The 16631-nt window shown below is 34.4% G+C and overlaps 1 protein-coding gene across 1 annotated transcript in view; it reads right to left on the bottom strand.

The window, feature by feature from the left end:
* Positions 1–6054: 6054 nt before the first annotated feature.
* The window catches only part of LOC145254826 (derlin-1-like), a 58912-nt gene continuing 48335 nt past the window's right edge, over positions 6055–16631 (bottom strand). Inside the window, exons 7-8 of the mRNA XM_080113657.1 lie at positions 11148–11258; positions 6055–7902 (exon numbers count right to left, since the gene is read on the bottom strand). Of these exons, the coding sequence (XP_079969783.1) occupies positions 7755–7902; positions 11148–11258 (259 nt within the window). The 3' untranslated portion in view covers positions 6055–7754. The remainder of the gene's footprint in view (positions 7903–11147; positions 11259–16631) is intronic.

The raw sequence follows: 16631 nt of genomic DNA, 5'->3' as shown, positions 1-16631 counted from the left end.
GTTACGAGTTGTCGTCATTCACACACAAACACAAATTCTCACTTTTATAGATGTATAGATTAGTGCAAACACTAGCGAAGCATAATTTTTTTTCAGCAATTTTTGGCATGCTGATACTGTGTAGGTATTCCCCCCCCTCCCACCGTGAGGTGTGTGTGACACAAGGTCGAAAGGTGGGCAGAATGAGCCAGCACTCTTATAGAAGAAGCACTCTGGCCCTGCAAAAAATGCCTAAGTAGCCCTGTTGATATTCCCCAATGAGGGCAACTCAGACAAGAAGCAATTATCTTGCTCCACCTGAAAAACAAGTTGGACCTCCTAGGGCTACCCAGAATGGATGCCACAGCTCGAAAAATAAAAGGTCACTAATATGTCCAATTTTTCTGTCAAATTGTCAAGATCTGAACCTCCACTGGTATGCTCTCTCAATCGCAACAGAATGCCAAATGAATGGCACAAACTGAAATAATTTGCAATGTTAGGTATTTACCTCCCTCCTACTGTGAGGGGGATGCGATAAAAGGTCAGAAAGTGGCCAGCAGCCTTAAAGAAGGAGCACTCTGGCCTGACAGAAAATGGCGGAGTAGCTCTGTCAGTATTTCTCGATGAGTGTGTCTCAAACAACAAGCAATAAATTTGCTTCCTCTAAAATACAAGAGGGTGAACCTCCTAGAGCTACCCAGAACAGATGCTGCAACCTTTTTTTTTTTTTTTTTTTTTTAAAAACTTACATAGGCATCACCACTTATCAAGGCCCAGAGTCCACTCGAGGATAAGGGTTTAAGCGTGTACAGTAGTCAATTGGATATTATAGTAATTGTTAGTAATGGAAATTTGGTAAATTTGTGAACTTAAGTGGAATGGCTGATGAATAACTTGTTTATGTTGGACTTGAAGATAACCATATTGTAATTAGTTGGAAAGCAGGCAAATGGAAGACAGTTGCACAGGCGTGCAGTACTAAGAAAGAAACTTTTTTCATGGAACCTACGTGTAGGTTTGGGCACAGATAAAGAATGGGGGAAATTATGGATAGTGTTTTCAAATAGACAAGTGTTTCTCGTGAAAGTTTGGCAAAGGGAGACCATAGATTTGAGCTCAGACAAGCACTTTCCAGGAAAATAATGATAAAGTAGACAGACTCGCAACATCTCTTCTGTGAGAAAGAGATGGCAGGGAAGAGAAAAGGGCATCTCCTACTAGGCTACAAAGTCTATTTTGAACTCTATCAAGGCAGGATAAGTCCTTTCTAGCAGCTCCTGCCCAGATTTAGCAACAGTACTCCATCCTTGGACGTGCCTGGCTTTTATATAGATAGAGAATTGCATCAGGAGTGAGATATCTACTAGATCGATAGAAGGATCCCACCATTTTTCCAGCGACCTTGACAGATTTGATGCATGTGTTCCATTTCAGATCAGGAGTAAAGATCAAGCCCAGAAGCTTGTCAAAACATGACAACTAAAAAGCTGTCAAAGTGAACCATTTTCTGCCAGACTGATTGTCAAGGTTGGAATCTCGACTGGTGTGCACCCCTAATTGCAACAGAATGCCAAATAAATGATGCGAACTAAAACAATTGTCAATGTTACTGGATATGATTATAAAGATTTGGACGATTATATTTATAGCCAGGGATGATAAGAATTGCTGTAGAAAATATATTGAATCTCCGAGTTTTTCAGTTATTGATTTTTGTTTTGACGCAAGAGAACAATTGTTGATCCTGACTGGATCAATACTACCATTTTTTATTCAGAATTTTTTTTACAATTCAAAGCTTCCCTGACTGGATTTGTACTGTTAATTTTTATTTGGGAGTAACTACATTCACCGTACACAATTGGATAGTGTTCATTTCTCTACAATTGTTATTTCTTTTACCATTTCTGCTTTGGATCGTTTTCCTATGACACGAACGCCTCTCTACCCACCATTATCATAGTGTTTCACTTCATCTCGAGATCCATCATCGGACAGTGTCTGAGGCTTCCTCAGGTCCACATCGGAGCATGCCTCACTTAGGGGATAATCTGTGAGGTTGTGTGCAATAGTCTGCACATCGGTGCTGCAGAAGGACCAAGATTCCTGTACACAGCCCGACTTTTGCAGGTTGTTTTCTGTTTTGTCAACCTTTGCTCAGGCCTCGTTGAATGTTACCCAGTCTTTTCAGGGGAGTTCAGAGCCTGCTGAGAGGTCTTCTTCCGATTCCAGAAGAGCCTCGTTGTTGTTGTTGCCTTTGACTAATTCATTCCACCAACACAGGCCAAAGGATGCTGGTGTTGTTCATCCAAGGCCTGTGACAATGTCAAAGCTCTTGTGACATGGTAGTCGCTGTGGCAACTTTTTTTTTTTTTTTTTTAATTTTTTTTTTTACAAGATAGTCACCACTTATCAAGGCCCGGAAGCCACTCGGGGATAAGGGTTATTGCGTGTACAGTAATCAATAGGATAGTGTCGTAGTAATCGTTAGTATTGGAGATTTGATAAAGTGTCTTACTTAAGGGGGTGGTTCATCAGGAATTTGCTTATGTTGGACTTGAAGACATCCAAGTTGTAGTCAGGTGGGAAACAGGCAAATGGAAGAGAGTTCCACAGGTGTGCACTTCTAAGAAAGAAGCTTTGTTCATGGAATCTACGTTTTGGTTTTGGCACAGATAAAGAGTGGGGAAAATTTTCTGGACATTCTGTAGACAAACGGCAGATTAGTTATCTTCAGGTTGCTGGTAATCGTCTTACATGAGCAAAACAAGTCCATGCTGCTTCATAGTATTCTATAGTAGAGTAGCACAATGGGAACATGTAGCAAGTCGTCCCGTGGCGTCCCTGCTAATCTTTTGTGAAATCGATAGCGGCACTACACCCATCTCGTCCAAAAAAAAAAAAAAAAAAAAAAAAATCTAATGGTGGTAAAAGGATCTCAGCTCTCAACTATTAATTTCAGTATCAAAAAAATAATTAGGATGCTGTATTTACTTTTTTTTTTTCCAATTAAAATTAATCTTTCATAAGCAGGAGAGTAATTATGATTACAGTAAGAACGGTGCTAAAGAAAAATATTCTTTTCACATTAAATTTTTTTTCTTCAGTTAAGATTTAGGAGAGCAGTTCATGAATTCATATATTTTTTTTCATGTTGAAAACAAATGTCAATAAAAAGAAAATAACAATATTAAATTACAGTAGAACCTCGTGATACGGCCTTAAAAATTAATAACAAAATACAGGACAGTATATAATACATATAATGAAATAACATTATAAATAACACCATAAGGTGGTGCAAATACCGTAACCAGGGTCCAAAAAAAACATTGTATTCCACATCATAACCTGGAAAAAAAAAACAAAAAAACTGTATCCTAGGGCCACTCTGGGGTTCTACTGTATAATTAACTTTAAACATGCGTTGTTGCTCGGGATGTAGTGAACTTGTTTTTCATTTTTATTTGTTTGCAAATTTTTAAAAACCTTATACAGAAAAAGAAATAAAATTTCAGTTGTAAGGGAGGCAACTCCTTATCCTTGGCACCCATTAATCATGTCTGATCTCGGTTCTATGCCCTGAAAGGGTAGGAGAGCTGATGGCAGGCGGTACAGTTGTTCTTTGCGTTGGGCTCATTTCTACCATGATTGACATGATCTAAGGGAGGCAACTCTTTATATTGAATAAATTAAAATAAAATTTATTCCCATTGCAGATTTTTGTTTTTCAGTTATAATTTAAAAATGTCTCCATATTATCAGTTGTCCAGGCAGGACTAGACAAAAATAAGATTCTGCTCAATTTCAACCTTTGTCCCTAATCCTCACGATGTTGTCTCACCGTCCACCTGAAAAACTCACCTTTACCTTAAGTGGCTTTCGGTCAGTAAGTAGTAACTGACTTGTTCAAAAAATGTTGCAAACTGTTATAACATGTTACAACAATAACAACTGAAAACTGGCTAATCAGAATCAAAGTTTGATACATCAGCTTAAATGCTTTTTTTTTTTTTTAATTTTTTTTTTTTTTATTTATTACACAGGAATCACCACTTATCAAGGCCCGGAGGCCACTCGAGGATAAGAGTTAATGGGTATACATTAGTCAATGTGATTATAGCGTAGTAAACATAAGTAGTGGGAATTTTGCAAATTGGACTACTTAGGGGGACGGTTCATCAAGAACCTGCCCACGTTGGACCCGAAGAAAATCAGACCGTAGTCAGCCGGAAAGCAGGCAATCAGAAGAGAGCTCCACAGGCGTGCAGCTCTAAGAAAGAAGCCCCGTTCACGGAATCTGCATCTAGGCCTAGGCACAGATAAAGAGTGTGGGAAATTGATAGTGGTTTTACAAAGGGTTCACCACTTAAGGCCCAGAGGCCACTCGAGGATAAGGGTCAATGTGTGTATTGTAGTCATTGGGACAGTTGCGTAATAATCATGTGGTGGAAATTTGGTGTAATTAAATTATTTATGAGGGCGATTCAATAAGAACCTGTTTTCATTGAACTTTGAAGACTACGATATTGTAGTCAGCAGGAAAGCAGACCAGCAGAACAGAGTTCCACATGTTAGGTACACGCTGGGTAAAAAGCATTAATTCAGTTATCATTTATTATTGTTTTAGGTCCAACTTTTAAAGTATTACAGCATAACTTTATGTTAGATAACACCTTCAATTTCATCTAGAAAAAAACCCTGCAAAATATGTAACTTAAAAATACTATTTTAAGAGTTCAATTTCCTATTTGTATTAAGATAGAGTGCATAGAGTAATCGATAGAACATCCACCATATTCTTATATGCAACTTAGTTAAGCAATATGGAGTCATTAATGTAAATAAATTTTATTTTTTTTATTTTGGGAAAAATGTCCTGCAGAGATTAAAAATGGTTTCATTTACTGTAGATTTTTTTTTATATTATTGTTGGTTATATGAGGTTTTAATGAAACAATTCTTAATATCTCTGAAGGAAATTTTCCAAACAAATTTAGATAAAAAAAAAAAAGATAACATTACTTTTTCCTATTGCTTAAATAATTTCAAATTAAACAAGGCTTCTTAAAACAACTTTATCTACAAAGTCAATGAAATATATATATATGTATATATAATTATATAAATGCAACTTTGTGTGTGTGTGAGAGTTCGTTCCTTATAGACTCTGAAATAACTGAACAGATTTTCTTTAAAATTTACAAAACTTTAGTATATAAGTCTGAGAGTGATCTTAGTTAAGTTTTGTCTCAGAATACCCCCGATAATCAACACTGTTGTTTTAATTTATCTCTCATCGGTGAAGCCATTTTTTCCATGTCGTCGCTTAGCAACAATGAGAGAACAACGGGGTCGTGAAAATTCTAGTAGCGGAAGATATACTTTTTATTTGTTCTACATAAGCATTTATATGTCGCTATAAATTCAGGAGCATGTTCCGCTCAGCCAGTTACAAGTAACTAGAGATCTCTTTAGGCGATATTGCTTATACAAAAGTTGTTTTTTTTTTTTACATGGGGGTCACCACTTATCAAGACCCGAAGGCCACTCAGGGATAAGAGTTACTGCGTGTACAGTAATCAATGAGATAGTATTGTAGTAATCATTAGTATTGGGGTTTTTGATAGAGTGTCTTACTTAAGGGGGCGGTTTGTCAGGAGTTTGTTTATGTTGGACTTGAAGACGTCCAAGTTGTAGTCAGGTGGGAAACAGGCAAGTGGCAGAGAGTTCCACTGGTGTGCAGTTTTAAGAAAGAAGCTTTGCTCATGGAATCTACGTTTGGATTTAGGCACAGATAAAGAGTAGGGAAAATTATTGACAGTAGTTTCAGCCAGAAGTTAAGTCTGCATAAACAATATCACCTGAAGAGATCTCTAATTACTAGTAACTGGCTTACTGAAATATGCTTATGAATGTGTAGTGACATATTAATGCGTATGAAAACAAACAAATAAAAACAAAACATTTTTAAATATCTCTGAAGACAGGAATTTTCTTCCCTAAATTATACACGCCTGAATAAGTTTAAGTTTCAGAGTAAGAAACAAGAAAGAAAAAGCATGCGATGAATTAAATAAAACAAAATATTTATTTATCAAACTGGACCGTTGAACTAAATTCGTGATCAGGGCGTCCGTAAGAATTCCTTCTTCATGTGAACCTATGGCTATCAAACGAACAAGACTTAAGATTTTTCATTTATTTACAAAAACACGTTTTTTCAGTTTGTATTGTTTTTATTTAAATATTTGACACATCAGGAGATGGACTAATTTTAACATGAACAGATTCGCCTGAAGAGAGAATCTTTATGGATTTCTGAAACCGATTTACTTCAATAGTGTAATTTATGTATGCTGAAACAGCTGTGAGTAAGAGCCAATTTGCTTGATACAAGTTATTTTTTTTAACCTTGTTGGAAACAAAATCGTTAATTATTCTGCTATTATATATTAGAACCTTTGGGTCAGGAAAATTGTAATATTCACTCAGCTAAAAGCACTTGAGTTTAACTACATGACCTGTAAAATATCTTTAAATGAGTGGGGTCACCAACAATTATGTTTTTTTTATATACTTGTTTCATTATTTGATATTTTCATTCCTTTTTTTCAATAATTATTTCAATAGTTTGAAAAATGAAAATATTAAATAAAAAACAGGTATAAAAAAAAAAAAATTGTTGGATAGTCTATTTAAATATACGTTTTTCTCTCGTTAGAATTTCTTAATCCATTTAACATTATATATATATATATCCCTATTTAACTCAGGGAAAAGTTAAACACAACATTGTATTTTAATATGAAAAAAATACAGGTTCCCTAAAAGAAACACACTGGACTGGGACAAAAAATAAAGATTACCTCAGTCAATACCAAAATTTCTTGGTTCTTATCCAGAATTCAACCTAAAAGAAAAAAAAAAGTCAAAAAAATCTTTATGATGTACTTACCCGCAACAAAGCAAAAATATCATATTCCAAAAATCACAAGAATTGATCAAATAGTTTTTTTATATAGAAAATCATTTTTTTTTAATGATTTTTAGCAATTGTAACCATTACAAGGCTGATTTTTATCTTGATAGTTCGAATTAAGTTGTCTCCTCTTATTTATTAAACATGGCAGATCAAAGTATAACATTTCGTTACATCATAAAATGTGATTTTCTTAGTAAAAAAAAACAAACAAAACAAACAAAAACTACTTGATCAATTTACATGATTTTTGGAATATGACATTTTTGTTCTGTGACAAGTACGGGTATCATGAAAATTTTTGTCTCAAAAAAATTTTTTTTTTTTAATTAAGTTCGAATCCTGGACGAGTTCTCCTGATGTTGATGCTTGATAAGGTTACCTCCCCTTGACTTAAAAAATAACCTGCACAATGTACATAAATTAATGGACTGGTCTGATAGTTTCACCTCTTTTATAAAAAAACCCTTTATGAACGTTCGTCATGTTTTTTTTTTTTTCTTTTTAAATTTTTTTAAATTTCCAAATCAAGGGATCAATATTATAAGGATGTGTATAGATTTAACTTCTTTCTGTGTTGGTGTCAATTGTTGGTTGTGATAGTGATGATGGTGGTAGGGAAGGGGTGGGGGAATTGAAATTTAGGGTAGGTGGATGGGTTGAGGGTGGGATAAGAAAATAAGAATCTTCCATTTTGAAGCACGACTCAAATTAGGTCTTCCTCAAACTTTAGTCCGTTTATTTTTGTCATTTACACACAAGTGTTACTCGACTCCCACCACATAGTCAATCAGTTATTCCCCAAGGTGTGTCCACGTCCCCAGGCATGCGAACCCCGAGCACCTCCACCAGGGTTTTCTTCCTCCGGTCGCTGTCGATTTGGTTGTGACATCCCAAAGCCAGAAGTGCCTCCTCGTCGACTAGGGAAATACTTGTACCTGTTTGAAAAGAAAATAAACAAATAGCATTTGTACAATATCTATAAATATAAAAGCAAAAATGTATGTATGTGTGTTCGCTTTTTCTGTATGTCTACAAAAGGCTTTTTTCAGAGAAGCGGTCGGTCGGTTCACAACTTTCTAAAACTTTTTATATCACATATAAATCATAATATCTCACAGTTAACAACGAAGCTCGCCTGTCTATTTAATTTGCTCGATTTCGGGAAGATGAATATTCAACATTTGTCGCTCGCCGCATGTGGGTTAGTCTTTTTCCTATAACATCTTGGGAAAATAAAAATCCAAGGTAATTATTTTATTCAATTTAAATTAAATTTTTATACCTTACTTGGTAAAATTTATAAAAGTGCACTTTGAAGATAAATAAATTTCAAACTGAATCTTGTACCTTTATTTTTATTAAAGCCTATAGTAAAAACATTTTGTTTAACAATTTTCATGCCTTGGATGAAATGCTTTTCTAACTTGTATCTTAACGTTTTAAGATTATATTTTAAAACTCTCCTCTCTATATCAGTTTGTATTTCTCCTCACACCACAACTCATTTTTGCAACCCCGTCTTTGTATTATTACAAATCTGAATATTCTGTTTCAGTTTGTATTTCTCCTCACACCACATCTCATTTTTTTGCAACCCCCTCTTTGTAATACAGGTTTGAATAATGAGAAAATCTGAAATTTTTTTTTAACAAAAACTTTAAAATAACTTTTTTAGATTAAATTTTTTTAAACTTCTTTCAGAATAGAAAATCTTTAAAATTCAATAGGGAACATATTTCATATAGGTTTCATTAACAAATATTCAGTACATAATGAGAAAAATAGACATGAAAATTTCAAAAGGACTGTATAACTGGTTACAGTCAATAGTAGTCCTCGCCAGGGAAAGTCTTTATCATTGTTATTCTATTATTATTATTACTATTTAAGACATTTTGTGTCCTGCTTTCGCGCGAAGCCTAGTAAATTTATAACTTAAAATATTGCAGCATTAAGAATTTATAAAATTATATAATCAATTCTTAATGCTGCAATATTTGAAGTCATAAATTTATCTTTTTTACTAGAATATCTTGTCCTTTTCTTTTTCAGTTTAAACAACTAGTCCTTTACTATTCCACGTTTAAGCTTAACCATATTACTTTTCATGCTCGCATTTTTCTATTGCAATCCATGATTTTTCCAGGCTTCCAGTAAATTCACTTGTTCTTTGTTTAATTTCAGTCTTATTTTTGCCCCCATAAACAATAACGTACACATATGTAATAACACTGTACGACACTTGTCTGCTTTCAATAAAATCCCCCAATTATCCCCCTTTCATTCTTTCATTCTCTGTTTCACTTGTTACTCCTCTTTTTGTGAGAACGTTGAATTGGTAGCAACAATAGTCGGTGAAGCGACGTGGTTGCTATGGAAACCAGTCATAAAAAACATTGCTCACCTCCTTACGTTTTTTTTTTACGATTGTGAACACCAGTAAATTCATCATAACTTTTGTTTTACTGAACGAAAATTGAAAATTTTTTTTCACAGTATAGCCGAGAAGATTGTTTGAAATTTGGTCAAAAAATGAGTGAGCGGTGAAGCTTTAAAGCAGTTCTAAATGACTAAAACTGCCACTTAACCCTATGTTCAAACACTACCATGTTTAAATGATAAAAAGAAAGATTGGGAAAATGTAATAAAAAAGAGTACATGCACATGGGAGATATGTGTGAGAGAAAAAAAGTGAAGAACTAATTTGCCTTTTCACTGCTTCTAGTAGCACTACGCCGGAAGTTAGGAAGTATGCCAATTGACTATAACCAATGAATGTGTATAAAAAGGCTGTTAGCAATGTAAAAAACCAGGATGTTGAAGTGATGTAACGTGTAAATAAAAACAGACAAATGAATGAAGGTCATATTTAGATTAGAAATCTTCATATCTATTTATTTTTTAAAAATCATTCATGTATAAAAAGGCTATAAAGGCAATACACATGAAAAAAAATTGAAATTGCTTAAAATATCTAAATAATAGCATAGAAAGACCTTGATCTAAGAAAGAATCTTTAAATTTCTTAAATTTGACTAAAAATAAGATTGGTTGGTTGGTTGTTTTACGGCATATCAACCCATTTCAGGTTATTTAATGCCGAATCCAGTGATTTTAAAGAAAAAGTTTTTAATAGAATATATTTGTTTTTTTTTCAATTCAGTTTCTATTTATTTATTTTTAAAAATCATCAGGGCTCTACATCACGAGTGAAACAGTCGCATTTGTAAGTGATTTTTCAAAGTGGCGACTAGAAATAATGAAACGCTTATCTTTTGGCGAATGTGTTTCTTTCACTGACAATCTTCCAAAGCTCACTACTGAGTGAAGAATATCTTTTCAACTTTTTTTTTTTTTAATAAAACGAATAAAGTTAAATTACTTAAACAAAAAAAGTTTAATAGAACAATATACTATTTTTTTTTTTTTAAACAAAGGCTGTCTAAAAAAATATCTGAAGAAACTAGAATGTTTATACCTTCAAGTATCAACATAAAATTTGTTGTATATTTAGAATTACACTTGTTAAAAAAAAAAAAAAAGCAGAAACATCTTTATGATGTACATACTCGTCACAGAACGAAGATGTCATATTCTAAAAATCATGTGGATTTGGATGGTAGCTTTTTTATTTGGCTAGTAAATGAAAATATTTAGTTGTCAAAGGTCAAATAAAGATAAATTTGTCCATAGAGCCCTGATCGCTCATGCATAAAAAGGCTACAAAGACAAAACACGAAAAAAAAAAAATGGAAATTGCTTAAAATATCTCAATAACGGCATACACAGAAAGACCTTGATGATCTAAGAAAGAATCTTTTTAAATTTCTTAATATAGAAATAAGTTATGCTAAACTCATAAACAGTTCAAATTAGTTACAAAGAAAAAATATTTTTGTTTGATAATCTAAAATATAGACAAAGTGATTACTTTCAGGTCTCATATTTTATGCCATCTTTCAGACAAGTTTTTTTGTTATAGCATTTCAACTATTTGCTAATCAATGTCAATATTCAGCACAAATCTAAACAATACACTTGTTTATTTTTGATAATTTTATTGGGATTTGCAGTAAAAGGAAAAAAAAAATCATCTGAACCAACGTGCAGATTAAAAAGGTTAGAGAAACTGTATTGATAGGTATTTTGACTACTATGTTCGTAAGGGTTAAATACTTACAGAAATTGTGGCGTATTTATCAATCGAGCACCGCCAAAGTCAAGTGGGTATTTGAACATGAGGAAGAAGTAGAGATGACCGACGAGGATGCCAATTAGTTCAAATAATCCTCTGGATGAAAAATAAATAAAAATGAAAGAATTATAAAATAGAAACAGAAAATTAAGTTTTTTGGATTTATTCAATTCGGTTAATTTAATTCTACCAAGTAAAATATATGTCAAGTGGAATGGTGGTGGAAATTAATTCACTTGTATGAGAACAAGTTTGAAAACAGCACAGGAAAACTTTTGTGAGTTGCTACCAGGGTTGCGGAGTCGGATGGTGAAAGTCCGACTCCGCCTCCTTGAATTCTGACTCCGACTCCTTGACCCCTATGTGGAAATCTATTCTGCAGATCCATATCCCAGCCTCCCACATCTATTCAGCATTTTATAATTACTTTTCATGTATATCATTTTTTACGTTTAACATTCGCTTGTATGATAAATATACTCACATATACACTCAACCAGCTTTATTTTTTTGTTTTTGTTTTTTTACACACGTCTACCCCTAACAAGGCATATCACCACTTGGACGAAAATGGCTACTTTTTGAGACCATGTCTAGGAAAGATTAGCAAGATGTCGGTTTATGTTACATTTAAACTTCTGCATATTAGTACAACCAGGAAAGCAGGTAGAAGGAAGGGAATTCCAAAGTCTAGCTGTTTAAGGGAAGAGACTATTAGAATAAAAAGCGTTTTAGCATCTAGGGACGTCAACAGTGAATGGGTGAGATCTTATTGCTAAACGGGTTTGTTGGGGATATGTACAGGGTACAAGTGCAATGAGTTCATCAGAACACATTCTGTTGTATATTGATTTATATTGGAGGAGATGATATATTAAAACGTGTCATGTGTTATCTAGTGGGTGTAAGATATTGTTCTTTTAACAGACAGATAATAAACGTATAAATCGTATGTATGTTGTTTAGCCAGGGGACATGATATTGACATGTAAACCGAGTCATGTTGTATCAGACTTATCACACGGGATATTTTTACAGTTCATATGTAAGAAGAATAATATATGCTTCATACCTTTTTCTTGAAGAGTTCTTTTAACTTCCTGCTGCTCCGTGACGAACCATGAAGCGATCAGCACCATATAAGTGAGACAACTGTTCTTATTTGTGAAACCATTAAAACAACTCTTATATTTTTGTAATATACATTTATTACAGTTGTCTCAATTGGTTTTCACAGGATCTGCAGTTAATCTACATTTTCTGTTCATACAGCCCGCTCCTAGCTGTCTAGACGTCCGTCGGCTCTGGTGGTCAATCCTCAACTCTCTGAATCTCTCCAAAACTAACTACATTACGTGTTCTCTTACGTCACCTAATTATGTGTCTCAGACCAACCTAATGTCCACAGCTAGTTACTTGTTTATTCAAAACCCCAAAATCATGTTTACATATATTTTCTATTTTCACATTCTTTTTGCGATTCACACGTCAATCATTTTTTTCGTAGTTTAATTGTTTATTCTTCTAATCATAATAACTGATCCAGCGACCATTCGTCGCTCAAATCAATTAACAAGAATACAATAACAATAATGTTTTGACCATTGCTCCCGCTTGCCACAGTTAACAGATACTACGCTATGATCACAGCCTAAAGGGTCATAACATTACAATTCCATTAAAACAGGCACAGAGATGCAACATTGTGACGATGGGACAAGAGCTGGAGCTTAGTTGATAAAGTGGGACAGATTAGATTGACAACTCTTTTTTGGAACGTATCCAAGATGGAGAGGCTAGTGGTAGATACACCAGCCCAGATGTAGCAACAATACTCCATTCATGAGAGAATGGTGGCCTTGTAGAGGTATGGGATACTCTCAGGTGTGAATATTCTTGCAGCAGTCTTTGCAATGTCCTCTATGTATTTGTTCCAGTTCATATTGCCCACAAAGTAAAATATGGTAAAATAGTTCCAAAAAGGAGTTTGAAGATAGAATTCTCAGGTAGGGTGTTATTTGTCATCGATATAGGCTGTTCGAGAGGCGTCTTATAATTGTTAAAGGAGAGCAGCTTAGTTTTACTAGCATTAAATGTAACCATCCATTTACGGACCCATTCCACTATAGTCTGGAGGTCATTTTCTAATGATTCTGCCATTGTCTTAGATTTATGTACATCTTTTCTTCCCTAATGCATGTTATAGAGCATTGTATCATCAACAAATATACCCATCTCGGACATAATATTATCAGCGAGGTCATTTTTGAATATCAGGAATAATAATGGTCCAAGGATCGACCCCTGCGACACTCCTTCATTAATGTTTTTCTGCTTGGATGTATGCCCATCAATGACAACCTGTATGCTTCTATTATCTAAGATGGATCTAATTATATTTAGTATATATCCAGTTATAACGTACGATTTAATTTTCATTAGCAGCCCTTTGTGGCAGACTTTGTCAAAGGACTTGGATGCATCAAGTGCTATCCAAGGAGAATGCTGCATCTATACTATCAGAGACATGATCGATTAGGGAACAATCCTGACTTGAGCAAAAACAACAGAGAAAATATAAGTAACTAACGCTGTGATGAAATGTTAGTCGAAAGAACATAAAAGCCTGGTCATTCGATTCAAGATTTTTCTCTCTAGTTTAAAGGGAGGGTGCTACGAATATAGACTAAGTGCGTGCATACATCTATCAGAGTCCTTACAGTAAAGAGGGGGGGGTATCCTGCCATGTTAAAGTAATTGGAAGGGGATTGAAGAGTGTAAGTTTGTTTCACTTAATGCTAAGATACCCGGGGAGTTTACTAAAAGGTAAGATTCTACATCATCTAGATTACCTCTAAGCCCATGGATATTTGTGAAAGCGAGCCTCAAGGGCGGAGGCAAGTTGGTTTTGTTTGAGTGGTTATCTGGTTTTATCGTGATATTTTTTTGGGTTGTCATTTTATTATCTTCTTGTTTAATATTAGGTTAAGTGAACAGTGTTGAGCAAAGTGGGCCTGTTTTGACGCCAAGTACACACACACACACACACACAGTGATCCATTAGTTAAGTCCAGTCTAGAATGTGTGGTCTCATGAAAGCCAACCAGATATAGCAGCAAGGTCCCTTTCCATGCGCGACATGCCAACTATCCTGATATTATACCTGGTATTGTACCTCTGGCCTGACTAATAAGTAAAGAAGAAGTGTGAAAGTCGGCAATAGGAAGAGCCTATCTACTCCTTAAGTTACGTTTGCAAGCCGGGAATTTGTTGGAGTCACTTGATCCAGGAAAGTTGTTAACCATGACTGAGGAGACCTCCCTCTCTGTTTTGTTATCAATGTTCTTTCTCTTAGGTGGATGATCTGACAAGATCTACAGGTCCATCACACTGAGAAGGTTAACCGTGCGCCTGGTTTCTACACCAGGTATTTCTGCGCCTCCGCATGGATGAAGATATTGAGTATCTTAATTTAAAGTTTTTCTCTATTCTTCATAAATAAGTGCAGGATTGGAGATAGATTCCCCTTTAACATTTACAAGAAATTTTATTTGTTAAAGGAGAGCAGCTTAGTTTTACTAGCATTAAATGTTACCATCCATTTACGGACCCATTCCACTACAAGAGATTTTATCTTTCAAGTACTGTGAGAAAACCAATCTGCTCTAGCAACTAATTTGTTTTAAAATAAATGAATAGAAGATTAATAATTATTTGAATGTGTAAGAAAATATAAAGCAAAGAAAACAAAAGAAATGGTGGGACTAGATCTACATAAAGATGTTCCACACAGCACAGATATATGGATGCACTTGGTGTTCTTTGAGTGACCCATGTTGGTCTAACTAAAAGACCAATGTCTCCACGTGAAATGAATTGAGGTGCAAAGATTAGTGTTTATTTGAGAGCAGTAAGAGGGAGGGAGGATCTGCCTTAAGAGCCAAATGTGTGATTTAATTTTAATACTTCCTTCTTTTATTTAATTGAAACGGTATAATTTTCGATTTCTGTGATAATAATTTAAAACATACAAACTCATTTACCAAAGGTGATGAATACTAGAAAAGAGATGCATATTTTCAAATTTTCTATTGTGTCTCTACATATATTGCTAACTATTACTAATATATTACAAACAAATGACATGCGATAAAAATCTGGCAAAATAGTTTCAAGTGGGTCGATAGCACTGAATAGAGAAATGGAATAAAATAATAAAATAAATTTTTTTAGTAATATCTATTTTAAAGGCAGATTAAGGGATGGTTAAAATTTTAAATAAATTTAAACCTTTTTTTAAATCCAAGTCCATCTTACAAAATTTCATTATCATATTTTATTGTATAACATGGGAAGTAGACTCGCCAGTTAAAATGAATTCAGATAAGAATGGGAGAGTGGAAATATGGTTTAAAATACACTATAAATACATTTAAAAACACGAACTAAGTTTATAGAATAAGTTAAAATAACAAAGGGATAAAAAAATTACAATTAAATTTTATTATGCTTTCAGTTTAAAAGGGACTACAATATTTCGGGATAAGGAAACCTCTTTAGGCCATGGCATTTTGAAAAGGGTAGTAAAGACACATATACAGAGAAGAAATTAAAAAAAAAAAATAATATTGTCTTTATGGAAAGAGGATCAAAGGAAAAACATGAAGCTGTACTGAAACTAAAGCCGATTCTAGGAGTGCCAGCAATCAATGTAAAAAAAGTAATAAAGAATGCGAGAGAGTTGTATGCTCAGTCCGTTAAGTCCAAAGTAGCTAAGCAGTGGCTTAGTTACCACCAGTTTTGGCAAATAGCAAACCGGATCCTGAACAGAATCATGTGCTCTATCCCAACCATCATCAATAGACCTGAGGTAATCTCGTCAGCATCAGACAAAGCCAAACTCTTTGCCAAGAACTTTGCAACTAATTATACCCTATGCGACTAAGGCCTTCAACCCGTCGTATTTCTTCTTTTATCAGAAAACATACTATGTGACATACAAATATCTGTGCGTGATGTTGCCAAGTTAATCAAAAACCTTGATTCCAGTAAAGCGACTGACCCTGATAGCATTTCAATTATAGTGCTGAAAACGCTTCAACCAGAACTAGTTCCCATACTTACAAAGCTGTTTAAGTGTTGTCTTAAAGAGAACTGCTTCCCAACACTCTGGAAAACCTCACCAGTATGCCCCGTATTTAAGAATTCAGATGATCGATCATCTTCCTCTCAGTATAGACCAATAAATCTATGCGTCATGAGTAAGTTACTGGAATGTGTTAAATGGAGAAGTAGTTAACATCTCAGCAAAAATAACCTTGTTAGTGACACACAATATGGTTTCCGTTCTACTAGATCTACAGCAGATGTTGTAATGGTTATGTCTCATAGGATTAGCGAATCTCTCAACCAAGGCTTTCTTTCTAGGGCAATTCTCTTGACATATGAAAGACCTTTGATAGGGTATGG

The sequence above is a fragment of the Euprymna scolopes genome, chromosome 30 (assembly GCF_053919585.1).
Source record: "Euprymna scolopes isolate OS-2025 chromosome 30, ASM5391958v1, whole genome shotgun sequence".
NCBI lineage: Eukaryota > Metazoa > Mollusca > Cephalopoda > Sepiida > Sepiolidae > Euprymna > Euprymna scolopes.
The sequence above is the reverse complement of the archived record's forward strand: the minus strand, read 5'-3'. Positions and strand labels throughout refer to the sequence as shown.